At 38.5% G+C, this 19,316-nt stretch overlaps 1 protein-coding gene across 2 annotated transcripts in view; it reads right to left on the reverse strand.

The window, feature by feature from the left end:
- LOC119895955 (roundabout homolog 2-like) overlaps positions 1-12,936 on the reverse strand; it is a 74,605-nt gene extending 61,669 nt beyond the window's left edge. For both annotated transcript variants that reach the window (XM_038709389.1, XM_038709388.1), the window contains exons 1-2: positions 12,396-12,936; positions 8,467-8,793 (exon numbers count right to left, since the gene is read on the reverse strand). In XM_038709389.1, coding sequence (XP_038565317.1) covers positions 8,467-8,793; positions 12,396-12,450 — 382 coding nt within the window. In that variant the 5' untranslated portion in view covers positions 12,451-12,936. The remainder of the gene's footprint in view (positions 1-8,466; positions 8,794-12,395) is intronic.
- Positions 12,937-19,316: the final 6,380 nt, after the last annotated feature.

Genomic DNA, 19,316 nt, shown 5'->3' on the forward strand with positions numbered 1-19,316 from the left:
CCACCAACATCTGTCTTTAAAAAGCAATGTTATTGTTTTTGGAGACGTTGTCAGAAATGTGTGATTTTTTGTCCTTTCCATTTACATACATGAGTGGGTCAGAATATTAGAAACACCCCTCAGTATAATGCAGTCCAGTACACCACCACCAATAACCTCATTGCTAAAACATATAATTTAACACTTTAATGACCATGTCAAAAAAACCTGAACATTATAGGTATCATAAAAGTAGACTCTATGGCAGAACATTTGTATTGGATTGCATTAGACTGAACATATAAAGTATAAAGTATATAAAGTGGCCATATACATACATACATTTGCTTCTTAAAAGAATTAGAAAGTTACAACAAGCTTCAACACATTAAATCCAGTTAGTATGCTTCTTCACACCAGGCATATGTTTCTTTCAACCAACTGTAAGAAAGTGCACCAAAGCTCTTAAAGGTGTTTGCATGGTCCAATTAACACCAGATGCTAGCCCTTAGCTAACTTACCGAACCTCATAATGCACAGACCTCCAAGGAGTGAGCATGGTCCAGTTAGCACCAGATGCTAGCCCCTTATCTCACTGTCTTCAGCCAAAAAATATGCATAAATTAGTTCCTCTTGCCTGCTTTGACCACCTCTGTATTTGCACTGTTATAAGCATTAGACCACATTAAATAGAAACAAATAAATCTGCTGTATGGCTTTAAAGCTGTATGAAACCCAATGGCATTGTTTTATTATTTTCTTACACTGACACAAAGACCAAATAAAACACGATGAGACATGTTATTTAAAAGGTTGTGGGGCCATTTCATCATAAGTATTACAGGCAAACATTTTATTTTAATCAACCTCTGCACTGGACAGCAAGTATGCATAGCATGCAAATAGTCCATGGATGTTTTACTTATCTAACTAGAGTGAGAACACAGATGACAGATCAACTATACATTATTAGTATTATACATATATTTGACTTCCTGTGTGACCACATTGAAAGCAAGAACCTTATAACAGCAGTTACATCAGACATATTATTAGCGCTGGAATTTTTCTAATTAATTCCAAAGTGTTAAAAGCATTTTGTGTGTGTCTTATGAATTCTGTGTGATACACAACGAAGGCTCTGAGTGACCTTATTGGGAAAACATTCAACTCTGAGCATCACTCTGGGGCACGGCAGCTTTTTCTCTGCTGCCCAATCAAAAGAGCTCAGGGGTTGTCCTTCCCGACAGCACTGTCAACAACAGAAATTGAGAAAAGGGCTAGTAGTGCTTATTACTGACCACCCGGAGCTACAGTATCTGATTAAACGGACAAAACTTGCCATGACATAAACAACACACATCAAGCTTACAGGAACATTAGTGGGGCTCTTGAACCTTCCGGGTAAAATTTTAGATTTGTGTTTCAGTTACTGCTGTGTTTTTGATTGCCTTAACATAGCTGCCTTAAATAGTTATGTGTAGCTCGCTGGCAAATCAAGAAATTGAAAGCTGCTTACGCGCTGCCTAACTACAGCAAAATGCTCCTCCTTCAAAAAAAGGCCTCAATGTGATTGGGATCAGAGATATAGGGGTAGAAAGGATTGCAAAGTGCCTCACTTTTTTCAGAGTGATCACCACTTAAGGCTTTTAAAGAATAATGCTCTTGTAGAGCAGGTATATTGACAGCCTTCAACAAGATACCCATCATTCAAAGAATATGAAATGAAAATACATGGAATAAACATCAAAGTATTTTTATTGCAGCATCTCTAAAATTTCACTTATTTGGCCCAAGGGGACGCACAGTATCACCATTATTTAGCTTTTAGTGAATAATTTCATTCATCAGAACACACTGACCAGAGCAGAAGCCCAAGACAATATCTAATTATTTTTAATTTAAATGTTTAACTTAAGTCAATCACTTTATATATCATATAATTTCACAATATTAGAAAATGAAAGTGAAGGCATAGTAATGACAGAACACAAACTTATCTTCAACAGCTGAGAAGGATCAGTTCTAATCATCTGGGTTCACAAAACTATGGTACTCTGTACCAGCTTAACGAGAGCAAGGCAGAGGAAGGCAAACAGGGGATAAGTACACAGGAGGGCTGTTGGACTGTTGGCAACAGATGGTGCAATGTGGCCAACCTATCTACTCACAGAAAACATTGACAGTCTGCCTGGGAACACACAGGGCTGGCAGGCACTAACTTTGGATTTTGTCAATGGGTAAGAGTGAAATGCATGATTAATGGCAACTTTCCACTTTCCAAAACAGCAGAGTGCCTCCCAATAGAAATACTACTGAACCTACTGTAAGTGGTGTACTACATTTTCAGAATCTCACCACTCGTATTGACTAGCTGCTTGACAATATTAATGGCTGATAACCTCATTTCTGATATAAATAAATAAAAAATCCCTCCCAAAACCCAGCCCTGGATCTACTGGATGCTTGACCAAACACAAATACTTTCTAATCCACTGGCCACAAGGTGTGTGCCAGTTGTAAAGCAGAAATATGGATGGGGTGAATAAATGATTCCTTCCATGCACTTTGAGAAAGAACACTATCTCATGCCTGGAGTAAGCATGGCTTTGACTCCCAAATTATGCAGATTAGGCTACTGTTTACTGCACACTCTACAGTTCTGAACAGCTAAAAGGAATAGCCATCACTGAAGGGAACACATGAAGGAAGCAGAGGATGAGGATGATTTCTCAACAGGGAAGCGACACTGATGTCAAATTTAAATACTTTTCTGGCAACGTTTTCTGGCCTAAATTGAATGATGTTAATAACAACACTATATATTCAGGTTTCGCTTCTTCACACGGGTATTTTGCAGTACACAAGATACATGTATCTAGGCTTAAGAGCTAATACAGTCTTCCTAAAGTTAGAAAGACTAGATAAGCATGGGACAGATGTAACAATGGCAATCCCGCCCCTTTCTATGGACAGTTTTTAAGCACAGGTTATCCTTATGTGCAAAAATGTTCTCACATCTCACATTTCAAAAGACATGGATTGGTGACTCTGAGATGCTCATATGTGTGGGCATGATAGATCAGCTGTAGGTTCCGTGGCCCATTTCACAAAAGGGATTTGTGAGCAATTCTTCCCAGAGATCACAAATGACTGTCTCGCAAATTACAGATACATCTGTGAGTGCTACAGGACTCCCTCATGCTCATGCATGGGTTGTAATTATGCTGTTTGTTTTGATTAGTGAAACGTGTGAAAATGAGAAAGAGGAAACAAGCTCATCTTGCCAATCATAGCTTGCATGCTGCAAATTTGGAGAAACAGGCCCCTGGTCTAAGGGGCAAAATACCTGATTTGCTTCTGCTAATGATAACTCATCTAATTAGTTAATCATTTCTGTTTTTATGTTCACTTGCTATTTTTTATTGGCAATCAAGAATGCACAAAATAGCAGGTAGCAGCTTTGCCAACTGAAGTGACAAATGTTGCTGGTAGCAGAATATATCAGCTGTGCTAAATAACATTAATTTTGTTAGTAACTTGGCCAAAGGTCAAAATGAAACTCTAGGCAAGCTGGTAAAAGATTGGTTGTCAACAGAGTATTTATCTCTTATGAAACGATTTAGCTGATTGCATCAATTTCAGTAATCAGAACCCTTTTAAAGGATTAGTTCACCCAAATTACAAAAAACAAAAACAAACCTTTTGTATATGCTTGCTAGTGGCATGACTCTATGGATGGCAGTGCAACAACTAATACATGTATTGCAATGATAGACATTCATTATTACTGACCTTTTTTTGTTTTTACTTATCCTGTGAAATAGCTACAGATACAGACATCCACCTTGTGCCATCATGGCTTTAATTTGTGCATACCTGTAAAACTAATGACTAGCCATCAGCTACAGATGTACTTTGTCTATATAATATACAAAAATAATATAATAATATATTAAACTCAGATGGAGAACATTGTAAAATTATACCTGCAATTATACACCATTCCCAGCGTCTACACCTGCCTTTGTTAAAAATTCTCAAGTGATGTGTTATTTATGACGTGCTCCTTATTGTAGTTCTTGGGTTAGAATCCACAACTGTACCTCAAAGAATTTATCTCAACCATTAATTCTACTCATTCTACTAAAATGTCAAATAAATGTCCAGTGTGTTAAATCTCTCGACAAAATAATTACAATAGTGCACTAAAAAACAGAATCCAGGCGCTAGATTTATATAGCATTGTGGCTGCCTAGTTTGTTGGCTGCCTATAACTGGGATGATTTAATTGATGATTGTCTGGCTGAGTGACTATACTTCTAATTCACTTAGCACAGTTAAACAGAGGGGGACTCATCTTGCTCTTGAGTTTCGTACTAATGAACACCCTTGAACACCGCCCCTCCGCCCACACCTCCCTTCGACATATCACTGTTCATGTCTATCTGTCCCTTCTTAATAGTTTGAGGGAGCTGTTCTAATTCCAGCAACGGCCACTCACTCTGATGATTAGTGCCAGTCCACTGGTGGCCTAGAGGTCGCACAGTTGTTTGTTGATGTTGCTCTGAAGTAGTGCTCAGCTGCAGCGTCTGAATAAACAGACTGAAGATGTGAAAAGCTGGCTCGGTGGTTGGCCATGTGTGATTGTACACGCTGACAGCAGGTGATTGTTGATTATTAAAATTACATACTTGGATGTGAGAAACAAGTGACATGTTGCAACAGTAAGAGAAACACAGTGACTCTTGTTTATCAAACAAAAATACAAGACCTTCTAATAATAAATAGACACGGCCTCATTTCTCTGTGAAATGGCTGATGTTATCATTTGTGTCAAATATGCACCCAACAAGACTATAGAGGAAATAGAATTTCAACAAGGGTGAAAATACTCCAAATGTGTGCCAAGTGATGGTCTCTCAGCTAATACATGACATGTTCCACTACTGGATCAAATTTGCTTCTCCTCAGTGTCTTTCTTTTGTTTTTTGTATTGCCAGTCTGAGAAAAACATGGCTGAGAAATCTTACGTAGGTTGGGTTCAGTCATTTCCAACCAAAACTGTGCAATGTAAACCATGTCCCAATCCACACTTCTGTAAGATCTAGAAAAGATGAAATAACCATGCAGATAGAACAAAAACTGTACAACTGTCTTAAAGGACATCACGGTTCTACTGGAGTGAGCCTGAAGTGAGATTATGCACAAGAAGAACAAGAGCAAATGTAAGACAGAACTTCAAAAAGGCAAAAGCTTCAATACATGGTGTGGTAAACATACTTATTTCTTCAAATTTAAGGAAAACTGCTATTTGGGGTGTATTTTGCCTGACATATTGACATATTTCACTTATTTGCCATCGTACCTACAGTCAGTTTAGAAGATCACTACCAACCCAAGACATATAATATGATTTTGCTCGGCTACTGTCTATTGATTCTTTGTCATGAGCGCTACTGTGCAACATGCAGGGAAAAACAACTGTGTAGAAATAAGTGGGGGGGTTTTAAGGCTTGGTTAATTTATAAGACGAACAAATGTTACGAGGTATATTATTTGTTTTTGTCAGGCTGGCAGCTGTGTCTGGCATATCGGCATAATTTACATATTTTAAGCTTTGCTACCATCTTAAACAGCTGAATCACATGGAATAAGTCGGACTGAAAATCATAAAATGCACAATAAACCACCAAAATTGAGCTTGTACAGCAAAAAATGTACCCAAGGGAACAGCATCCCCCTAGTTAGTTACATTTTTAAGCCACTGGTTGAGATTCAATGCTAGAGCCCTCTAGAAAATTTGAGAATGTGTGTGGACTCTAAGGAAACAGACCATTTTGAGCTAGGCTTACTGTCAGAGCATCCCCACAGCACTTTCATCTACCCGCTTGCCCCCACCCGCAGCATTGCATGACAACTTTGGCTGCAGCAATACTGGCAGGATCCTGCAGTCCCTGAAGGAGTCATGCGATTATGCATCCCTGTAGCCATGATATTCTGAATTACACAAAGAAGACTAGAGGCTGCCTTGGTCATACTGTCTTTTATGTAAGAGAAGCTCCAGAAAACACAACCTATTGACACTGTCTGCACAACAGGAGACACACACAGAACAAAATAGGTTATTGTCTGTTATTTCAACTGGCAAACAAGACTGAAATAACTTCATTTGCGGGTGAAGATGTGGGCAAGATATCTGGATGTAGCTTCTACACTAGATATAAGGAAAAAAACAATGCAAAGAGGATTAAAATTTGAAGCAACTAAATTCCAGAGCCTACACAGTCATTATGTTGCCATCCAGATGACTTAACAATTAGGCAACTGACTATCCCCTAGAGTCTCACAGTAGTCCAACAGCAGGTACTTAACATTTGATGTACATTGGAAATGGGCGTATTTAGGTCCAATGGGTGGTCTGCATGGTCATATAGCAGATAAGGAACACAGAGACTTTTTTAAGTGCAGCCATACCTATAGCAAAATACATAAAAATTCACATAGATCTATACAAGGCTTCAAGAATAAGCGGATATTCTACAATACATCATCCAAGACTCATATGATAGCATTTCAACAAACATTATAGCTGCTCTAAAAAGTATATTCCCCATTTACTTTCTTATTTAGATATTGCTTCTCTATGTTTGGTACTTGATGTTTGCAACACTACTGTGTTATTTGGCCTTCCATATTTGTTGCAAATGCATAAGTAGTGTACCTCTCTTCCAACAATAGAAAAAAATTATTTGTCAATAATAATTGCAGCTCTTACACTTACAATAAATGTGACAAAATGAACTCAGAAAAATGAATTCATAATGGCTGTTTGAGCTGCAAAATACAAATGAGCTTTATTGTATTTAAGGAGGACCAGAAAATCCCCACAAAATCACTCTGACACAGTCATTGTGTTCATAAAGTCGGCCTCTATTCAGTCAAGGGAATCAGTGGAGCAGCTATAACATTTGTCTCTTGACACTGTAACGACAGTTTTGGGTCTCTAGTTTCTTTATGAGAGAGAATTATTCATCTTCAAATTCAAGTGTACTGTTCAAGATGTGCAATGTAAATGTGATGTATAACACACTGATTACAGTGAGACAGGGATATTGTTATAGTAGCCTCAGCACTAGATAGTAATCACCTAGAATATCAAACACCACAATGTCTCATTTTATATGTAAAAGCCAATGCTGTGTCCTGTAACAGGACACACACAGACACACACACATTCCTATTAAAAGGCAGATTTGTGTCCTCTCATACCCAGCATCTCCTTAAGCATTAGTATGTCCAGGACAGTTCACCACTATTGATTTGGGAGGAAAAGGAGAGGAAACTGCATCAGTAAAATAATACAATACAAATACAAGTGTTTGATGTGGAACAGGCGATAAGACAAAGAGAGGATGTTGTGCGCAAAAAGACACAAAGATCTCAGATAATGTCTCAACTAAATCACTATTAGGTTCAGGGCTCTTGTCTCAGTTTTTTTCCCCTATTCTATGATTTCCCCTTAAAGCCAAACACAGATTCAGAGTGGGTGATAAATCAGCACAAGTAAATACCATAATTCAGATAGGGAGTGTCTCTCCCAATTCATATTACAACAAACTATAGTATACATCATAGTCAACTTATAAGGTCCAATTAAATCAACAATTGTATGATTCAAAGGACTTTCATCAGTGGGCATTTAGATGTTTGTAAATTTAAAGTCAAATTGTAATATAGTGTTTGCCTGGAATTCCCTGTTTGTTTCTTGTTTGTGTACTACATCTCTATGAGAGTGAGAAACGAAGAGCAGGAGAGACAGTGTGGGTGTTTGTGTGTGCATACATGTATATCTGTGTGTGCGTCCGAGCGTGTGTGCATCTTGTTCATGGCAAGAAATCAGCTCAGTTTAGCACATAATGGAAATGTGAATAGCCCAGAGCGCCTCTCTCCCACACAGGGAGAGAACTGGCTGGGAGCAGGCTGCATCTTTCCAAATCCAAACAGTGAAAGGGAGTTAGCTAGGTTAAAATCATGCCCCCTTTTTCTCTCCCTTCCTGGAGCGATTCACAGCTCTACCCATACATTACTCAGACAGGTCATCCAAACAGGTCTCACTAGCAGTCTGGAAACATATTCACACACATATGCGCACACATGCTATGCACACGGCTAAGCATACACACACACAAACACACACTTGTAGGTTCAGTGGATAGGTGACGTTTCTCATATTATGACCGATAATATTTTATATGTGGAACTTTAGCGCAACAGCCCCAACATGTTATGCTTAATTTAACATAAACTCTACCTTTTTCAGATTCAACATTAACACAATGTCACATTTTCATATACACCACAAAAGGTTACCAACCTCAATACTGCATAACATTTTTTTTATTTTTCTCTCATGCAACACTGGCATTCCTTTGACCAGGGCATTACCTGTGTACCAAGATGGACATGATGAAAACTCAGACTTACATGCTACTTCTAGAGATGCGTTCCGGCTTGTGGCCTCTCCTAGGTAGTTTCGGGCCACACACACGTAGCTGCCATCGTCGGGCTTGCTCCGTCGTCCGTGGACGATGCGTAGGAAGAAGAGGGACCCGCTGGGCAGCAGCATACGGTGGGAGCGGGGGTTGTCGCGGTCAGTCTCAACGCGTTCCCCATCTTTATACCATTCCACCGTGGGCGTCGGACGGCCCTCCGCCTTACAGTTGAGAGTGGCTGGTTCCCCTTTGGACACAATGAGGTCAGAGGGGTGCTCCACAATGCGGGGAGGGGAGTCTTCCTGGCGGAGACGAGACCCTAGACAGAAACAAGAGAGTAAAAGGTCCCATTAAAGAAATAGTCATAATATTCACATTTACATAAAAAATACATTTTAATTTTGCGGCAGTAGAATGGGAGTATTTTTGGGATTAATGCAGTTAACTAGTTACCATAATCTGTACCATAACAGATAGAAATGTGGAGAAAACTTGAATAAATGGTCTATATAGTTTTCGTCTCACACTAACATTATATTTTCACTGTTTTTTAAAAACAACACAATAAATGTAGGCATATTTATAAATGTGATTGGTTGGATAAAACTAAGAATAATTTCCTTAAGGTTCTTGAAAGGAAAGTTGATTAGTGTCAGGTTCTTACTGGCTGCACTATATGCTGTGTTACTACACTCAGGCTCCCATATTTACTTTCACAGACAGGAGCTGAGGAGTCATTACATCTCATTAGCTTTTTCATTAACACGTTCCATCAAACACTGACATCATCAAACATGTTGTCTCAGTGGGTGTAGAACAGTGACTGCTGCATTGGATTTTTCACTTTGTATTGTAATAGTGTGGATATGCAAAATTTCCAATTCTCTTTCCTCCTTAAATGCTACATTATCATATTAACATGCATAATATTTAGATTTTAACGTGAGTTTTTGATGTCAAGAGAATGCCTAATCCTGACTATCCTGATAAGAATAACGTCATTATGTGTGTAACCGTAACAACCCTTACTCTGCTAATTCTTTTCATTTATTTGGCTCTATGAACACCTTAGCTCAAATCAGCGCTGTTTCTTAAATTCCACTTCTAAATGTCACAGAGGAATGACCCAAATGTAGCACCACTGTGTTTGTTTACGGACATGACAGCAACACAACTCTCATCTTTTTCATGGTGTATAAGCACATTATAATATCTGTGTTAAAAGGTCTTCCTTTTTATGTTGTGTGCATGCAAACAAACCTAGAGTGTGATTTTTGAGTCGCTAAAATTTACTTTTTGGTCTGTCATAAGGCGAATAAATAAATAAGATATAAATAAATTAAAATGATGTTATACGGTCTCTTGTCTTTTTGCCTCCGATGGTAACAAATCTTACAAATTGCACAGGCAACCATGAGGATTGGCAGCTACACAGCAACCGAAATAAAGCTGCAAATGTGAGTAAAATTGATGTGACAGTCTATAATGTTAAGAGGTTTTTTGACAAAAAGCATTCCATTAGCTGGCGCCAATGCACCAAACCATGGCGATACGTTTGTAACATGCTTTTAAAACCCTATACATATGTAACTTGGGTAAGTAATATTTGTGTGGATTCACAACTGCACACAAATAAACACACATTTTGTGGAATACTGTCTTTTTTTTTAATTGGTTGTCCCATTAACCACTCTCCACTGTGGCTAATGTAGAGTTTGAGGCTTGTGCTGTCAGACAAGAGAATTGAAATTAGATGATTTAAGTTGTGGGTGGCTCAGTGGGTCAGTGGTTGGTACTGTCATCTAACAGCAAGAAGGTCCTGCGGGGTCCTGTCAGTCTGTTAGCTCTGGACTGGCAACCCGTCCAGGGGTTTTGCCTGCTTTCTGCTCAGTGCATGCTCCAGCACCCCATGACCCTGAATATGAATAAGTGTGGTTAGAAAATGAATAGATGGATGGATTATTTTACGTGACTGCTTGAATTAAATGTTGGCATTTTAACAGCTGAATAGTCCTGCATTAATAACTGCTCAGGTTATAAATTCAATGATAATTCGGCTGGAGTCTTAAAATAATGATCCTTAGTAAAGATACATTTAGAATACCCTTTTGACCAAAGTGTGGATTATCTTAAGCCTCAATCTTTGTGTCCACCCAGGTCTTTTTTCCCCACCAGTGGGACTGTTTATGGGGATCTATCCATGGTGCTGAAGCTGAAACTCAAGGTCTTGCAGTAAAAAAGCTGGAAAGGAATACATTGAGGCTTGTAAGCAGGGACCACTCTAATAAAAGTCACTTTGAGGTGACATCTGTCCACCAATACAGTTCGGAGGAACTCAATTTAAGCTTATAAGAGATTCCTTTGATTGTCAAGCAAAGAGCACCTGTCTTCTTTCTGTCAATGGAACATTAAGTTTGAGGTGTCACTACCACAAATTCTGTCTCTGAGCCCTGCCAATTCAAATCAGTAATACTGTTGAAGACTAGAAGAGACAGACAAACATAATCACATATTACCCACAGTTTTGCCCCGGGCATAGTCAGACACCATCAATAACTTGTCCATCCTTTTCACAGATGTTTCAATACTAAATCGAAAAGACTGAAATGTACACTGAGTTACCTGTTTATTACCTGCAGAATTGATTACAAGCCACTGCAATGGCCCTGCAGTTAATTCTATTTTTGTGAGGCTTGTTTTTTTTTTTTTTTGAGACTATCAGAGATGTTTTGATTAAACCCCCATTTATGTGAAATGGGGTTTTAATCAAAACAATGGGAACACCTTTCAGCAGCAGTCAAATACAAAACTACAGCCTTCCAAATCACCTTAGAGTTCAATCAACACCTCCCTGAAAAAATGGATCACTATTAACTTTACTTTAAAGATACTGTAAGATTAATTGCAGAACCATTGCATCACATTGCTTTTCGCTTGGTTGCTCTTTATCAAATAACCTGGCAACACATTAATTCAAATGTCCTGGAACCACCCAAATCCACACCCACTTGATCACACCTGCACTTCATTTACTCCACTGACACAGATTTATGTTCAATGGGCTACAGGGGCAAGTTAGTATGAACCCTTCATCATAAGGACAACACTACCTGTTAAGAATCTTAGATATGTCTCAGGTGCAGCTGCATTTATATATATTTGCAGTGTGTCCATGTATTGTATGAGTAACACAAACACTCAGGGTTGAATCTCCAGACCATATGAGTAAGCATCTTCACTATACCATATTGGACATTTCAGCTTTAATTTCAGCATTACAGTTAGCTCCGTCATCTGCCTGAACAACCTTTTGCATTAGGCCACAGAATATAACCCAAGTGTCAGTCTAACAAATTTGAAGACACTTTTGAAGGACTTTACAAGCGCAAGACAACAACATATGATATGTAGAGAGTTAAACTGATTAAAAATAATTGATAAACGCATAATTTCTTTGTGAATATAGAAAAAGTTCAGTGTGGACTCGTTTTTTTCATGCCAACACACATTTAAAACCACAATACTTGCGACAATACAGACAATTTTAGAGTTACCAAACACTGTACTCAAGTAGCCTAACAAATGTGTTCAATTATGGCAGCTTATAAATAAATGAGCAACTATCGTCTACCTAACCCACTGCCCTGGCAGAATATCATACATCAAGACTGCATGAATCAACTATGATATGGCCATTGGCGTGGTGCATTGATCTTTTTAAACACAAACTGAAGAGGAACAACAACAAATTCAGATGTGTGATAACATACTCGCTTTCTTCCTGATGCACTTGTGTGAACTGTCAAGGCCATGGGTCGAATAGGCTTCGGGTCACAGCTCAGTGTGTTTCCTATAGCGACATGTGAGCCAAGACATAATTTCAACCATAACATTTAGTAATAGATTTATTCATAAACTTACCGTCGGTTTGGGTGTACAGAAGTCCACAGAGAAATAAACATTGTAGAGGACCCATTCTGGCATATTGGCCACGTAAGCTATCGGCACATGAATTCCTCCTCAAGCAAAAAAAACCCAGTCAATTAATCAATCAATCCTGTTTTCACTTGTGCGACTTTGTGGCAATTTGCTGCTCCAAGTTAGTGAGCTGAAACAACCAGAAAACTGTTATTTCAGCCGCGGAAAGAAATCATTCTCATTCGCATGTCCATTCTTCCTCTCCAAGAGCGCACCAGTAAGCAGTGGTCTGTCGACTCGCCGACACGTTGGAAATTTCTGCAGTCACCAATTGCAAACATCACTGACGCCCAAAGACACGCCAGTTACCGATGGTTTCCCCGACCGTTCGACCGCATATTTCTGACACTTTACCGGGCCCGACCGCAGGGATACGCATTCATCCTCACGCGGGACAAGTTGAGAGAAGAAAGGTGGAGATGGGATTCTGTCAGAGGTGAGTAGCTGCACGGTGCAGCACAGCACAGCCCCTCCTCTCCACTCCGCTGCCCTGGGAGAAACTAACCGGCGAATATATCATACACAATAGATGTGAACACTCAAACTCAGTAGCACTCTAGATTCTGGACAGTTTGATGCTGATAAAGATGCTCATTACTGTTTCTGTCCCTTTTCCCCCCCTGGGAGACAGTTTAACACACACAGCTGATAAATTCACCAGTCTTTGCAGCATTTAAATGAAAGTATGCTGCTTTAGACATTTTAATGGTCAGGATTTGTCCTATTGTTCAGTTATTTCTTGGAAAGATAATACTTTCCAATTGCCTCCGGTGGATTTAGATTTTTGTAATTATTGTTTAATTGTATTGAAATGCATGGCTGTCCTTATCAGTTTACAAGTAACAAAAAAAATCATTAATTATCCTCTTTTGTTTTTGTGTTTTGTTTCCTAACATTAAATATGCTGCAGCAAGACACTGTGTTGTGTGCACACCTGCAGGACAGTCTACCAGGTTTACTTTTACACATTTAGACATCATGGCATTCCAATTAAAAGAAAAGAAACATCCCCAAGCTAAATGCTCTGGTATGCAACATTTGGTAACTTGAGATACAGTAGATTTGTCACTGGAGCCATTTTGTTTCTCTAACAAACACACCCTCTGTCTTGCAGATCTGATCCCACACAACTGATGCATTATTATTTATGTATTTTTCTCCTAATGCTTTCAATTCTAAACATGCATCTACAATATCCTGCCAAAAAGATACAATGTGCCAAGGTCAAAGAATTCAAATATAGCCCCCCAGTTTTACTAACTGGCACTGTATTTTCATGTTCATGGGTGAAAAAGAGATTACAAAAGTGTAACACTGTAAAGAAATGGCACTTCATTACTGCCCACTGCCTGAGGTGCTTATCCTGCCTTGTCATCAATACTGCTCAATATTGACAATAACATTATAAATGCAGTGCCTCACCATGAGACTAAAATGAGATGGGTATCAGGTGCTATTGATCCGGAGGGTGAAATTAAACCATTTTTAGCACTGTGTTCACAGCAGTAGATCGAATAACAATTGTGGACGCTGGTTCAATAGAGCCTCTATGAAGGTTGTGTAAAGTGAAGACAATCATTTAAATTGGATAGATGTCATCCATTTGAGAATTATGTTGTCAATAGAGTTTTCCTGTCAAATTGTTCTGATGGCTGCTCAGCTCAGTTCATGGTGCTGTGAAGACCTCTTGCAAAAAAGGAACAAAATTGAATTGCTGAATTATCGCTGGAAAAAAACATTCCTAAAAAAACACAATGCACTTTTATTTTTCAGATTTTATGCAGAGGCTGACCCATTGCACGTCCTGTCTTTCAGAAGTGCAAGGACAACATAAATAGGCTTTTCAAGAAATTAATACCCTCACAAAATCACTCAAGGTGGACTTTAATGATCTGAGAAGGAAACATTCAAGAACATGTTGCTAATTGTACCAAATGAATTCATACACATTAAGCTATTCATCATAAGCACTTACTGTTCAGAATCAATCTCATATCTCTTCCCACAGAGAATTGGGAGAGAGCGTAATAGACATAATGGAAAACTGCAGTAGAGCGAAAGCCAAAATGGTAAAATGCAATGCTTAAATGCAAGAGAAATATACAAATATTCTGTTTAAAAATGTGATGATTAATGAACATCATCCAGTGACATAGTTAAGAGCTTTAGACATGAAATTCAAGAGAGTCTGAACAGTACTGCGTGTGGTAAAACACATGAAATCCCGATATTCAACTGAAATTACTCAGATATTGGTAGTTATTACTAGTATTGTATCAACACACACTACATCTACTGTAAATAACAAAAATGAGAGGTTTTAGAGTAAAGCATTAACATGACACAGGATTTGGTTACATCTGTCAGGCCAGTACATTTTAACTTAGTGACAGCCTAGAGGTGATTATATAGCAGGTTGTTGTTTAATCTGATACTTGCGATTTAATATATATGATTTATTGAACAATTGACCACCCATTGTTTCAAATCTGCACAACTGGGTGGTACTGTGTTGAGATTAGAGGACATCTCCACTTTTTGTCACCACATTAAATACATTGTATATTATGCATAGATTTTGTTTTAATGTTGTCTTGCTGATAAAACACTCTAAATGGCTTACACAAAGGTCCACTTAGAAGCCACACATTCCTTAAGGAAAAATGCATAAATCAAATTTATTTGAAATATTGTCAAGCACTCCTTGCTCTCTTGCTGCATTTACATTGTATGAAATCATAACACCAATATTATGTATAAAATCACAATGGTTTGGAAAACATAATACTCTGAATAAATAACATACATCACAGAACCTGAGTTACACTAACGAGCATCTTTGACCAAACCAGTCTTACCTCACTTTTGGCAAGAAGATGCAAATTAGCACATCCTCTAAGAATAGATATGAAACATCTGGGGAAAGTACCTTCATATATATAGCTGAGAGATAGAAAATGGTATTAAAATGGAGAAATCCAGGAGAAAATGGCATGTGGCATAAGTAATTGCATATTGGCATTTGATGTCTAGCATGAGGTCAAAACAAGAGAATGTAGGTTTAGTGAGTGAGGTGATTTGATGTTTATCTTTGAAGTTGAATAAGATAAGAGAGGCAGCGAAAGACTCCATCTCTCATCATCACACACAGGGACCGACATGTTTCCAGGCAACGTGGGCTTCTGCTGTCTTTCTCTCACAAACCAAAATCAAAACGGCTACTGGCTCTCATTAATCTACTTCTCTCTCTCTCTGTTGATCACACATAGGAGACAGTGTCAAGGTCACAAATTTTGTCCCCACCATTACCTACTCATAACCGTGTTTGTCCAAGCCAGGAGTGTTGGAGGTAACAGATGGTGTGTGTGACAGTGTGTTCAACACCAGGCATGCTCAGCCCTAGTGAGAGTAGACAGAGTAGACATGTGTCCTGACCACAAAGCCCAAACCTGTATACAAGTGACAAGCGTCTGTCTAACAACTTAGGGTGTTCAGTCCAGTGGATGCCTTTTACAGTGCCTTGTAATTTACACCAATGATTTGAGTAGTTTCATGTTATGTACAACTAGAAAAATTTTAAAAGCCACAGTGAACAGTATTCACGGCTTCTGTCAAAGCTATACTGTATCATCCAGCATTTTAAATTGCAGCATTAGAATATTTGAACACTGTTGTTGTGGTTGGGCTTATCTCCAAACATTATAATGCAATGTGTACAGCTTTTTGCTGTACGGGTTGTTGAACCAGTTTTTGAGGTTCAGTTACAAGATGATTGCACTGCATTTAGTTAATGTACAATGCATTAACAGTGTAATAGGGCAGCTGTGGCTCAGGAGGTTGAGCAGGTCATAAGGTTGGTGTTTGGATTCTCGGCTCCTCCATTCTGCACGTTGAAGTGTCCTTGTTGAACCCCAAGGTATGAATGTGTGCGAACGGGGGGATTTTCACATGAAGTGTACAGCTCTTTGAGTGGTCGGAAGACAAGAAAAGTGTAATCCATCCAAAAGTATAATCCATTTACCTTTTAATAGAAACTTTGATGCTAATTTTTCGCCTTGCTAGTCAGATTTCCATGTTATGACACACAGTAGAAGACATCCAATCAAACAATATATTTTTGAAGTTTTGCCTTATTGAGAAAAGGTGCATTTTTATACTAAAAATTTATATTTTTATATAAAACAATTAATAGCCAAGTCCCAAATAGCCACCTATCTCCTTTAGTGGCCTGGTGTGGGAACACATTTTGACAAATAAACGCAGGGCCCCATTAAACGCCCGGTCTGGGATTTTATAGAAGTTCTTTGTATGTATGAAACCTTTTAAACCCCGTGGGGTCAGTTTCAGTTTTGTGCAAAAGGAATTAAAGGCCTGTCCCAATGCTAGTGATTTTAGCAAATAAAAGCCTGGGCTATTATTCAAAGTTTTACGGTAGGCTAGTTTCAATGAAGAAAGACATCAAATACGGGGCAGAGGAGAAACGTGGTACATTGTTCCACTGTGACCATAAGGTCCAGTGAGCACTATATATCTATCTATCTATAGTACCAATTAATCAACACCCCAGAAGCTCTTAACACTGGCAGAGAAACAGAGAGAGAGTTGGAGGCGGAGCTTCATTACGAGGCCCACCTCCTGCCAAGACATTTATACCAAGTTTACATGACTCAGTGCGCTTGCATACACGACAGGGTGTTCAGGGGACCACCGTTTCCATTGAAAAAAATGGAAACGGTGATCATGTTTGTTTGGGAAACATGTTCGATGCTTCCTTACAAATGCAACATGAGTTAGTCAGGGGCTAACTAAAGAGAGGTAATGCAAGCTAGAGCCTGACCAGTTTGGGTTTTTGGGGGCTGATGCCGATATAAATGCAATCAGCTCACATCGGCCGATGAATCGGTCGGGCTCTAGTGCAAGCTGATTGTGAAGGTAGCGGAGGTCCAGCTGACTGCTCAAGGAGCAAATCCCTATGGGTGATTTCCTTTTTGAATAGTCCCAACACAAAACTACACAGTAGACATAGAACCAAGTCATAAAAACTGATGATCACATGGCAGTAAGGGAGCAAGGGAGTTTTGTATTTGGAAGCGATTAACGTGAAGCCTTATATCAAATAAAATATATAGTGATGCTAATAATTATCTCTACAATATAGGTTCCTCTGAGCTCTTACTGTTACTACGGTTTCCGGATAGAGACTGTTCTTTAAAATCTCAAAAAAAAAACAAAAGAACTGCATCATAGCCCTTGAGACACTTTTGAAGTAATGTGCAAAGGACTCTGGAAATCAAAGCTAGACATAACAAGGTGTCTCTTCTCAAGAGATGTAGTTTTCTTTCTTGAAGATGAGTGGTGTTGTCAATGTGTTACTATCACTTTATTCTCTTGCAGTGGGCACATTGCTTCCTCTGTATACCTTCACGCTCCACAAAACACCATGAACTTTTGACAAACCTTGCTAGAGTGGAGAGAGAAGGGCCCAATCCTACCAACTCCATTTAAATGCTTTCAAGGTGAAAAAGGCCCCATTCAGCTTCTGGAGTGGAAGAGGCACTTTGGAGGAAACTGGTGAGATATATCCCTAGCGATACAGATGTGAAGGAGAAAGAAATGGTTTGTATTTAATCAGGCGCAAGGACATTTACACCATTTGTTTTTCCTCTGGATGAGCACAAGGGTAAAAAAAATAGAATAACAAGGAAGAAAATGCTAAAAGCAATATGAGGGAGAAAACCCGGGAAGAACTGTGCTCTTAACATTTTCAAAATGGCAGATAATAGACTTCTCCCATGCGTGTAAACATTGCATTTCCATAGAAATGGCCTCTTTCTGTGTCTCAAACGGGTAGTCATGGGTGAGAGAGTTATGTGGCACTTGACTCTTAATCTTGTTAGATGTTTCTAAAATGGTATTGGTACTCTGGTTTTAAAAGGAAATAGGAAAAAAATTAAGAAGGAGTCTAAAAGCAAGCATGTGTCAGTGTTGCCAATTTGAATACTGCTTCCACCAGTAAGGTACTTTCAATCAATTTGAACATATTTACTATAGTTTCACTGTAAGAAATTCACCTACAGTATGGAGTTACTTGTACTATATTATGAAGATGAAACAAGAAGTATGATCTTATCTTTATACGTAAACATAATTTTATATATAACTACAAATCCAGAATTAAAATAATCTAAATGTATGCACAGCATCTCTTCTAACAACTGGATTGCAATATTTTGTGATGTTGCTGTAACCTTGCTTCTGATACTTTCCATCCCATTATATTCTAAACAGTTGATAGTAATACCGGTATCCAACTCTTTAACATAAAAATCAAAGGAGCACAGACTTTATAAAAAATGTGAACCAGGATATATGCTAAGCAGCAGCTTGCCCTACTTTTTTTTATGAACATTATAAATAGATAATTCATTTTAATTCATCTAAGGTCAAGTATCTGGTCATTTTGAATTGAAATTGCATTTTGAAATCAAATAATATATTGTAATATTACTTAGCACATCAACCAAACCTACATCCTCATACTGAGGCTAGAGGAGTATTATGGAGAGTTTATGTTGATATAGTTTTACTGAATTTCAATGAAGAACATCCATCCTCCATTTCCACATTTAGACAAAACAAATGTTTTGAATGATACCTGAAGTGAATGATGGCAATTTGTAACATTTTATCAGCACCATTGTTTTTCTTTGATTCCTAACAGTGATGTTCTTATAATTTGTGATACACATACTACCGAGTAGTGGGATTTTATGCCATCAGGCATCTGTATGTGTAGGCACACTCTTGAGAACATATTAACTCAAGAATAATACATGCCAGAAACCTAAAGCATACACCGAAGGT

Source organism: Micropterus salmoides, unplaced genomic scaffold, assembly GCF_014851395.1.
Source record: "Micropterus salmoides isolate LMB-PRFRI ecotype aquatic unplaced genomic scaffold, ASM1485139v1 Ms_hic_scaffold_9, whole genome shotgun sequence".
Taxonomy (NCBI): domain Eukaryota; kingdom Metazoa; phylum Chordata; class Actinopteri; order Centrarchiformes; family Centrarchidae; genus Micropterus; species Micropterus salmoides.